We start from the raw sequence: 11,935 nt of genomic DNA on the forward strand, positions 1-11,935 counted from the left end.
AGGACTGTTGTGGAAATAAAGTAATGTGGACAAAGCACACTGCACAATGCCTTTCACTCAATGAACACTAAAGAGTAATTAAAATAATCACTGTGATTCTAAGCAGAATGACTTCAAATTGTACTCAAATTCCAGAGGCACCATGGTATCATTAAAGGATACCATAATGCATTTTTTGAAATAATTTGATGGAATAATATTTGGGGGAATAATATACACATACATACTCACACATAGGTAGATTTAGAGAGCACTGTGATAAGTTATGTTTAAACTAATAATGCTTTTCCTAATATTCAATTGCTTATTAAGTATTTACTGAGCTTTAACCAAATATCCATCATTCAATTACTTAACAATTACAGAAGTTTAAGTATCCTAATTGGAACACTTCCCTTGCCTGATGGCATTAGTAGGATTTTTGCTGAATTGGTACAAATATAAAGAAGAACCTATGGATTTTTTCCCTAAACATTATAAGGAACAAGAGAGTGGGAAATGATTCAAGTTCGAATGTTGTATAAGATATTGAAAACAAAGTACTTCCTCCACTTACTCTTAATTGTTTTTATATGTAAATGCACTTGTTCTCCTGAATGGCCTTTGGATCTATATTATAAATACGTGATGCTTTTGCTCCATTTCTTCCACATAGATTTCCCTTATGAATTATTTTATAAGAAAATAACATATATATATATATATATATATATAATACTGTGCATTGGTATTCATTAAGGGGATGTTTTTAAAAGCTGAGGTCGCGCTTACATACAGTAAAGTACAAAAATCTTAAGAGTATAGTTCCATGAATCTTTACAAATATATATACTCAAATAAGCACCATTCAGATCATGCCCACAGACACTGTTTTGTACTCTTCTAGTCAGCACCCCTGAAAGGTAATCTCTATTCTGGTCTCCATCAACATAGACTTGTATCTATTTTGAACTTACATACTCACAAGAACTCTGTAAGGGAGGCTGACGGGAGTTCACTAAACACATACATTATTGATAGCAGTCTGATTAGGTGGTTTCCCAATTCGTGATTTTGGAAATTTAAACATAGAACATAAATGGCTTCACTGTACTTTCAATATTTATTTAGAAGCCAAGCCATATCTGGAATTTAGTTCTTCAGATCCCAACCCATGCTCGGTTTACACAAAAGATGTAAATAACCTCATGACAGGAAAGGAATCTGAGGGTACCTGGACACACCCCATATTTAGGTAGAACTACATGGAATCCAGGCTCAAGAAAGAAAGACAAAACCATGGGATTTTTGAAAAGTTATAAAGCAAATGACCAAAAAAAATTTTTTTTTAAACCTTGTTGGAACATTTAAGACCATTATGCAAAGATCATGTAAATTTACCTATTCTTGCACTTAACAAGTAACAGAAAAGAAAGGCATAAAATTACAGAGAAGTACACAAGAAAAAAACGTATGAGTTTTGCATACTATTTCTTGTAAGGTAGAAACTATTAAAATGTTAAAAATGATTTATCCTGCATTAAATCAAATATGTTTGCACACTTTTTGAAAACACAATTTGCATAGCAACTTCTCAGAGTAGGTTTATTAATTCCATAATACAGTGAAACCTGGTCTCTATAGTAAGACCTGACTTTTAATAGGAGTTAACTCTGTTATCAGTGTAGTTAACAAATACTCAAGGAGAAATGGGTATACAACCCATTTTCGGGAACTACTGTGACTCAGAGTCCTAATTCTCACACTCCAGCTAAGAATAACAAAGAAATATTTCATAGTTCCAGTCTTATAATCAACCAGGATAATTTTATTTTTAATAATTAGTTTAATTATCACATTTCATTTAATGATATCCAAAATTAGAATGTGATTTCACTGAAACATAGGCAACTTTATGCTGCAAAAATATTATCTACTTATGATAACTATAAAAATAGCTTGCTTGAGCTTTTTAAAGTTTAAATATATTACCAAGCTTGTTTGCAGCATACATGCAAATAACTTTAACTGATAGATGAGTCTCAGAGACAAATTATAAATCAGACAGACCCACTTTTATACTAAAACTATTAAAAACATTCCCATTTGATACATAAATAACAGTATGAACTTTAAAGATAAATAGTATTTTAGGTAAATTATTAATACATATAGTAAAACATCACTGCTTAAGTACAGAATTAGAATGAAATATAGGTATTAGGAGAGTGAAAGACAATTTCTACAAATGCCTGTGTGTTAAATGCGGCTAAATCATAAAATTCTCATTTTTAAATATCTTAAATTACCATTAGACATGGGTGACATTAGAACAAGAAATAAAAATAGAATAAAATAGAAAAAGAGGTTCATTGTCTTTATAAATTGAAACTTTGGGGCAATTAAAGAATCACTATTACTTTGTTTTTCTTTTTTGCTTAATTACTACTGATGAGCAAGGATCATATTACATAAAATTTCTTTTAGATAAGAAAGAAAGAAAAGTTCCATATTTGAATTTGCTTGAAAGTACCCCTAAGAAAATGGTACCAGTGATAATAGTGGTATCCACTTATAGTGCAGTTTTAAGAACTTTACCTAAAGTTACCTGCTTAATTTTCTTAAGAGTCCTAGGTATTAAGTACTATTCTCATTTTGATTTAACAGATAATAAAATTGAGGAATAGAAAGTTTGAGTGTACTACTTGAATCCAGGAAGTCTGGCTCAAGAGTCTGTAAAATTTAACCTTTACTGTACAAATGCATTTCAGTATAGGAAAACAAATTTTAAATAACACATTCTACCCAATCCGTGGCATTCTAGAATGGGAACTCAGCTTTTATTATTAATTTACAGGTAAGCCAGGATTTTCAATAAACAGATAACTTTAACTGTCTTACTTTAGGGACTTCCCAGACATGTCATCTAGATCAAAACCACTGACAAATTTCCGTGTTGTAAACAATGTTTTTTTAACACTGGTTAAAATCTTTTCCTACTATAGCAGATTTCAAACAAAACTCTGAATCATTTTTGTGCAGTAGCTAATTATACAATAACTACTTAAATTTAAAAATGTGAAAAGATTTTAAGTCCCTACATAATAGTTTCCTTTACTGTAGGGGTTAAAATGTTGAATAAAAAACCAATATGACATATATTGTCACAATGCCACTAGGTTCTAGAAGCCCATAGATTCAACAGTATACCTGAGGGAAACCAAATGACAATCCGTATAAAGGGCTCCAATAATGCCTTTTACTTTTTTAATGTGTTGTAAACAATAAATGGCCTTAGATTTCTATATGTGACCAAACCCATGAAGATTCTAACTGTGAGAAAGAATACTGGTTTTCCCCTAGTTCAGTCTACAGCTTACAGAGGGAGCTTAACAAATGTTGTTGACTGACAAACAGAAAATAATGTTTTCCCTTTTGCTCTGGCTCCCTTTCAATTTGTTCTCACATTGTAGACAGAGTGACTTTTGAAATACAAATTTGATAATGCCATCTTCCTCCCCACCATCCACACTGTATTTTCTCCATTGATCTTCTCTCGCTTTTACAATATAGAGTAAAATCCTTGACTTGATGCAGAAGGCCCAACATGGCCAAGCCCCAGTCCTGTCTTGACTATGGAGTGAGCCCTCCCATAGCATGAAGACACTCAATGCTCAGCCATCTCCTGCCCCTGACTGCTGTTCTGCTGCCTTTCCCGACCTAATACTCCTCTGTTTACTACCTCATTCTGGTCTTCCAGATTTTAATTATCACTCTTCAGGAAAACCTTCTATTAGGTCAGCTCACAATATTTTAAGTTTTCATGGGACCCTGTACCCATCCTTCAAAATATATACTGCCATTTCAAATTTCCATTTTTTAAAGTTAATATGTCTCCTCACTAGACTATGAAGTCGATGAAGGTAGAAACTATTTCTGAGTATACTAACCATTTTCCTGCATAGGTCTAGTATGCTAACATACACTAAGACTTAATATTTGTTGAGTAAAGAAATTAATAACTGAATGAATGAGTAAACAGGATTGTCTATCTGGTCACATGAGTAAAGTCACAGACAGCAGGGGCTTTATTAAGTAATATCTATCACTTTGTGATTTCAGAAATATAAAACAATCAGTCAGCATAAGTCATGTGCTTATGGCCATTTAAACAGAGAAAGTGCAAAAAAGTGACACAGTCTAATGTGAAATTTTAGCATAGATGACCTTAAAATGCATGAGACTAGATCTGGAAATCATAAGAAGTATAACTTAATTTCTCACTGATCATCCTTTTTATTCTTGTTTTTAAGCTAGTAGCTATGGAATTCAGTGATTCTTTCATCTTGTTGGGAAACTCTTAGTACCCTTGAGCAGAAGCATATTAAATAATAATGTTCCAGAAGCACTTAGATGAGATAAATATGAAAAAGCTATGCACCTAGTAAGCAGCCATCATTCAGGAAATATGACATGTTTGGTAAGTTGGGTTCTAAAGCTGATTCTCAGGGTCAAAGATGAACAAATTATTTCTGGTCCATTAGTCACTTATAAATCTATCTATCTATCTATATATTTCTCTTGAATAACACCTAAACCTAAAAAAAAAAAAAAAAAAATCTCAACCCTAATGAACTAAATCCTATACAGAAATCCTATCCAGCAGACATGATGACATAGGCTTGGGAGTAACAGTGTTTATGCTCTTCTTCCGGCTCACCACAAACCTGATCATGACACACAAGCTTTCCTGGGCATGCTCTCCTCAATACAGGAACAAACAAACAAATAAATGTATCAATCAATAAATAAAACTGGCTAGGCCTGAATAAACATAAATCCAAAATGAAACTGGCTTCATTCAATTCAAATAGTCTAGAAATTCACAGGTGCATAAGTTGTTTCAAGGCACTCTCGTCCAAGGGCAGAGGGGGGTAGAAGATAAAGAATATTCCTGTCTTCTTATGGAAGTCTTATTTTCTTTTCAATAATTCTTGTTGTATTTTAAATATGAAAGCAACTAAAATAATATTAAAATTTTAAAAGGAATGGCAGGTGAAGCCAGGGATAATCTGAATGTGTGTTTAATATTTGCTTGTTTTCTTTTCCCCTAAATTTTCTCCAAGGCATAAGAATTCATTTGTTTAAAATTAATTTTTGTAAAGAATGTAGCAATCAGTGTAAATACTGGCTCTATAAGAGCAAGGCTTTGTTTATACTTCATGTGAACAGAAATCATCTATCCTTAGCCATCAATACATGATCAGTGTTGGGAGAGGCATCCAGTCTCAATTAATTATTCAATAGTCATTTGACACACATGAAACAGAGGAAATAAGCAAAATGGAGCCAATCTTTATAGGAAGCCCAACTCTGCCTTATAACTCCATCTCCCATTTATGTGATACTCTAAAGAATCCAGCCTTTTGTTTTCCTTCCACGACTAGTGGTGATCTTTACACTCCATTTTCAGCTCAATTTTTTAAAATAAATCAATGCTCCAGTACTATCCTGATGAATTTGCTTTTCTGAGTTGAATTATCTTATGCATCAAGCACCACACTATTCAATTATGTACCTTGGTAATTCCAAATTCTTTATCTTAAAGAAAGATCTATCCATTTGCCAAAATAAAATGCATTTCAGAGACATCTAATACTGTTTCCCTTTAACGTATTACTTTTTTCATTCTTTCTCCACCTTAATTGGTCCTGCTTATTCATGATCTCTGGATCCCTACATTAAAAATGCATAGAAAAATAAAAATTTTCATTTTAAACACCTTCCCACGCAGTACAAGCTGTCATTGTGTCATATTTGTTTCCTAATTTAAGAAAGGAAGTTACATTTTCACGTGTCCCTCAGTAAATTGCCTCCTCTATTTGTTAAAATGGCATTAAGAAACTTAAAGCAATTTTGCAATAAAATAATGTTCATTTTTAAAATTTATTTTTATTAATCAGTGCAAAGGTATGCAATTTCAAATTATAATTTAGAAATCATCATTTCTAGCTACCTTATTCACAATTTACAATTAGGTTAGATTTAATTCTTAACTATAATGCCTGATTTTACATCTATGGAAATGACTGCAAAAGCTGAAGTCATGCTTCTGACCATGGAATACACAGTCTTCAATAATTACTTAAGCTAAAATATAATAAAAACGAAAACTCACATGAAGACAGAGTGGGAATAAAATAGCCCTTTTCTCTTCTTTTCTTTTTTTCAACCCCACTAGTCCATGAAAGCTACAGAACTCTCCTAAAGACCAGCCTTCTTCCTTCCTAACTAACTCCCTTTGCTGTTTAAACAATTGCAAATTGTATCAAGTCTTCATTTCTCTTGAAGTCAAGTGAGAGAGAACTGCCAAGTCTAATAAGATTTACAAAGGCTAGTTCCCCTTGGCAGTGTCAGCAAAAATAGAGAGCAAGAGGCGTACAATAACGGTCACACATACAGCTTTTCAAAATTAGACTTAATAATTCACCTTTTTTTAACCCATCTCTGCCGTACACATACCATGTGTCTGTGGGTTGACTGCCTTGCTGTTACTTCAAACCCTGACATCTTCGTTCTTGCTTAGCCGCTGATACATCTGTTTTCATCACTCACTCACTCACTCTCTGTTCATAGATTTTTCTGTATGTATACAACAGTATTTACCTTGCTTTGTCATGAAACAACATCCGAGAAACACACTGAAGACTGGATTTATTTGTAGAGGGGAAGCGGTAAAACTTAGGCATGATTTCTGTTGTTTAACGCCACACTGTTTCAATCCCCCAAGAACCACAGAAATTACAACTTGGCCTCCACTACTCAGATTAATGTCATTAGTTGAATATCCTTTGAAAATCACCTGCAATCCCTCACATGCATGCCCCGTTTATTAGCCTGCAGAAGCTTCCCAATCCAGCAACCTCTGTATTTCTCTACCACTGTATTTCCCTGTCTTAGGCATTTGTTAATTGAGAAATATGTCACTGAATCTCTGAACACTTTAAAACATTAGCTGACCTCTCTCGCACTTCAAGAAAGCACAGAAATCACAAAATTTTACTTAAAATTGATAGACGTTGGACTTGGACATAACCATGGAAACCAGTATTAATCCCCACCTCACGGGGGGGAGGGGGGGGACTCCTCCTGTTAATCAAAAAGCTTCACGTCTCCTCCAGCTTTGCAGAGCCAACAGCAAGTCTTTACCGCTCTATTTGCCAAAGGCACAGCAGTGTCTGTGAACCCCGTCTCTCCTGTCCTTTACCATGAGTAACCATCACCACGTGGGTGTTCTCAACCATGGCCATGGTGAACCTCTCCTGCGCTTCATTCTTCACCAAACACATCCCCGAGCTTCTAGACTCTAAGTGCTTGTCTGCGTCTTACGGGCAAAGTCTGTGTTTTTATAAAGCTAGAGGTGGCAGAGGGAAACGTAGTGCTCCTGTATGTGGGCCATGGCCCCTTAAATACAGAGGGACCAAGGTGCCCAAGAACCTGAGGAAGAGGAGAGGCCCAGACAGTAGGGTTGGTAGGAAGGGCTCCGGGAGCAGACTGGACCTGGGGGGTGGAGGGGCTGCTCAGTCACTGAGAGGATTCCAGGCTGGAGCTGGGGGAAGTCCTTAGGGAGGCTGCCAGACCTTCACCTCACAGCGAACTGCCACACCTTGACCGGAGAAGGAAGACCCCATGCACCAGCCCGGCCCACCTGCCTGCCCGGCCTCCCGCCCTGCCCAGGCCCAGGCCCCGCGGGTCGGGCGTCGGGCCTACCTTGGCTGCAGTCCTTGCCGCGGAAGCCGGTTCTCGAGCAGTCGCACACGGCCTGGTCGTCCACCACGGAGCACACGCCTCCGTTGAGGCACACCCCTCCCTCGCCTTCCTCGCCCGCCTCGCACGGGCTGCCCCCGCCGCTGTTGGGCGGCTCGTCGTCCAGCTTCACCTCGCTGCTGTCCACCAGCAGGGCCTGGGAGGAGTTGACGCGCACGTCCCGAATCCACCCTTTGAAGGGCTCGTTCTCCCTCACCGAGGCCAGGGTGAGCTTCAGCGCGGCGGCGCGCAGTTCGGGGGGCAGCCCCCCGACGAAGAGGCTGCTGAACACCGTCATGTCCCTGCGCTTGGACTTGACCTCCACCCACTTGGCCTCCACCTGGTCGATGAAGAGCGTGGTGTTGCGGAACTGGCGGCGGATGCGCACGCTGTGCCACGCCCCGTCGTTGACCGGCGTGTCCGCCAGCAGCCTGGCGGGCTCGGCGCAGAAGATGGAGAAGGTGAGCTGCAGGCGGCCGCCGCGCGTCAGGATGAGCTCCAGGAAGTCGCAGAAGCCCTCGTCGTCGAAGTAGAGCACGAGGCCGCGGGCGCTGCGCGTCTTCAGCTGGAAGCTCATCTCGCTCTCGCAGCAGGCGTTCCACTTGGGGAAGCGCGTCCACTGGCCCTCGGTGCCCGGGAACTCCAGCCCGCTGCCCAGCTCGGCCCAGCAGCCCAGGAGCAGCAGCGAGAGGCACAGCAGAAAGCAGCCCCCGCGCTGGAGCAGCGCCGTCCCCATGCTCGGGGCGGGGGTGCGGCGGGGGGGTGCCGGGGTCGACAGGGTCAAAATGGTCCTGGACACCGTGATGAAGAAATAAGGATCCCCAAAGGAAGGAGGGAAAGGGGGCAGGCAGGGCGGGAGGGATGGACCCTCCTTTATCTAGTTCTTTTTTTCTTCTTCTTCTTCCAACAACCCCTCCCTCTCTCCCTGTAGTCCCCTTCCAACTGGAAGACGTAGACCCCGGTGGTACAGGGCAGCCACAGAACTTCCAGACCAAAGGGAGGGTACACTTTGGAGGCAACGTGCTGGAAAAGGTGTCAACAGAAGATCAGTGGTTTATCACTGATCCATTGGAGTCTGATGAATTAGTTTAAGGGCATGTGTGGTGTCAGCAGATATTTCACTCCTCAAATACCATTCCCTGCCAAGTACCACCAGTGGGACCAGGCAAAGGTGAAGCAGTTAGAGTCGGTAAGAAGCAAACACTTGTCTCAGGGAAGTACAAAAGCCAGCAATGAACCGGTATCCTCGGATGCTTGTGGATGCCTGGAGTGCTGGCCCTGCAGATGTAGTGCCCCAAACCAGAAGGCAGGGAGGAGTGTCGCCTTTTCAGGGCACCACTTATCAACCTCAGAGCAGCTTCAGAGGCTTGCTTCTTCCATCCTGTCGTGTACCTCAGCACACTGCAGCTACAGCTCAATTCCTTGTGCCTGGTCTTACAGGGTGGATTTTACTTCTGTTTTTAACCTCCCCAGCAGCAGGACTCCAACCCAGCAGTTGTGAGATAGCCAGAAGCTGTTAGATGTGGAAATCGCAACAGCTCTTCCTCCTCCTCTCCACCTCTGGAAGACCAAGCTCAGATGCTAGCACATCAATTGGTTGTGGATTGGTGATGCATTTTGGTTGTATTTTGTCTTTTCATAAGGACCCAGAAATCTGCGGAGAATTAAAATTAAGGTTTAAAGTCAATTATAATATCACATATAAGGTATTTCTTTCAGCACAGAAAGAAGTATAGAATTGGTGCTATTACTAAGACAAAGAGTTAATCTTACCTGATGAAGCTTATTTTTTTTTTGTCTTGACCTACAAGTAAGGCTAAAATTTCCCAATAATTAACATCACACTCTTACAATCAGACATTCCACCCTTGTGGCTTATAACCATTAATACGTAACTCCAAGTTTTAAATAGAGATTGTTATCATGGTTATCTTTTTCTATTTCCAAGATAGTTTTACTTTTGAAATATATGAGGGGAGGAAAAAATGCGTGTGCTGGTTATATGGAAAGTAAAAATATTACTTATTCAGATCTCAATTAATAGCAGATTTTACAACAGGCAAAGTCAATCAAACTGTTAATAAGAAGCTGCCAGCTTCGACTTGTACAGCTTCCTACCATTTTTTTTCTCAGAGAGAGAAGGGATATTGATGGTTTCTTGGTATTCTCTTTAAAATTTTTATACAGTGTAGTCTTCCTTTTTGTTAAAGGAATAACCTTTTATTAAAAAAAATCTAATTGGAACCAGTTATGTATTTTTGGCAGTATTTATGTTTCAATTGCCATAATATTACCTCCTCTACAGATGAGTAAAATATCTAATATTTTGCCTAACAGTGTAGTGATCTAACTCCTCTTCAATCCTCCTCTGACTGGCAGCCCCTAGGATTTGTGTGGCCAGAGCAGCAGTTGGCATGTGTCACCTCAGCTCCTATGGCTCCAGGATGCCAGAATTTAAAACTATACCTTTGAATTACTCCTTATACTATTAAATCTCTTCTCTTTATACAAGTCTACTCTGGCAGATTTAAAAAGGTACAGAAATCACATATGCTGGGATTTTTTTCTAAGTCATCGCCACCCACCCCCCAAAATAAAATTACTCTTATAGTTTGAAAAAGAATCACAAATGTATCATCTGGTCATGTCAAGGAAGCACATGTATTTTCCTCAGCATCTGACACTACTCCCCCCCTACACACACATAGGGCAACACACACAAACACACATATGCCCCAGATTTATTGCCTGGACATAAAAGCTCATTATTCAATTAACACCCCCTCCCAAAAGCTGAAACTCTCAGTAATTTATGGCACCTGCATTGTGCTGCTGCTGCTGCTCTGTGGGGAGAGCTGAGAGCAATTCTCTTCAGTACAGAGCAATCCCTACAGGTGTCAGCTGAGAGCCACCAAGCTAGGGGATCCCACTTCAAGTTCCTCCCTGATGAAATTGATGACTGGTTCCTCTGTCTTTCAGCAGACACACACACCATGCCTGTGCACATACTGCCCACTAGCAAAAGGAAATAAAAAATCTCAGTTGCTTATTTGTTATGGCTGATACATCACACTAACAATCACCATTCATATCTACTCCTGTGCCAAACCCAAAGAAAGGTGCTCTTAAAAACCATCTGAAATAGCATATTCTTCAATATATTTTCATTTTTATGTGGACAGAGGAATCTGCTACATTTTCAGTCATTTGAAAAATAATCTGATTATCACAATCAAGAGTAATGCTTTGAACCCATCCTCAAGCTTGTATGTTGGAAAACCTTTTTTGCTTGTGGGTCTGACTGTGTGGGAGCCAATTTTTTATTAATTAATATTGCAAAGATCACATCACCTTCCCCTCCCCCTCCCTTGCTCTCCTGCACTAGTGCACACCTTGACAATTTTTTAAGGAATAGAGGAGCAAAGAGGAAAAAATACCTAAAGGTGTAGCGATGTACAGATAGATAGATGTATGTGTATATTCTCACCAAAGGGGAGGTTAACTGGTTCTCCCAGTTCTTAGAGGAAGCTCATTGTGTGTGAGAGCGTATCTGTATTTATATGGAGAAAGAGGATTCTCTCTAGGTGCCGGAAAGACCTGGCGAGTTCACAAATTAGAGGATGAAATAAAGGGATCTGAAAAACAATCTCACTGCAGCCAAAAGAAGAAGCGCTCTAATTCAAAAGCAGACTAACAGCCTCATTAATCTTTTCTTGCATTTCTAGAATCAAATTCATTCCCAAGCCACTGGAAGGATCAATACAGTACGATCATCAGCTGCAGTTGAATATTTTAATATGTTTATGGTATCTCTCTCTTTCTCTCTCTCTCATACACACACACACAAGCGCGCGCGCGCGCACACACACCCCTATCTTTCCATGCACCCTTCAATATATATCCTCATAAAGAACCCGAAATATGTGGGAAATTTTTTAGAAGTGCCTATCTTTTTTTGCTTCTGGCTTTTCTAAAGTCCCTCAATACAAATGCACACCCAAAATTCTCCCTGGCTTTCCCGCCCAGTCTCTAAGCTCCATCTCTATTACCAGTGCAGTTTCTTGGATCGTGGAGTTTACTGCAAAAATTAAGGATAGGGACAGTGTGGGCTGATGAAGACGGGAAAGAAATATATACATATAGATATCTT

The 11,935-nt window shown here is 39.4% G+C and overlaps 1 protein-coding gene across 1 annotated transcript in view; it reads right to left on the minus strand.

Moving 5' to 3' along the window:
- The window catches only part of LOC111724541 (neurexin-1-like), a 51,505-nt gene that overhangs the window by 38,731 nt on the left and 839 nt on the right, over positions 1-11,935 (minus strand). Inside the window, exon 2 of the mRNA XM_023512065.1 lies at positions 7,708-9,439. Coding sequence (XP_023367833.1) covers positions 7,708-8,521 — 814 coding nt within the window. The 5' untranslated portion in view covers positions 8,522-9,439. The remainder of the gene's footprint in view (positions 1-7,707; positions 9,440-11,935) is intronic.

This window comes from Otolemur garnettii, unplaced genomic scaffold, assembly GCF_000181295.1.
Source record: "Otolemur garnettii isolate 467f Iridium unplaced genomic scaffold, OtoGar3 scaffold00024, whole genome shotgun sequence".
In the NCBI taxonomy this organism is placed as follows: domain Eukaryota; kingdom Metazoa; phylum Chordata; class Mammalia; order Primates; family Galagidae; genus Otolemur; species Otolemur garnettii.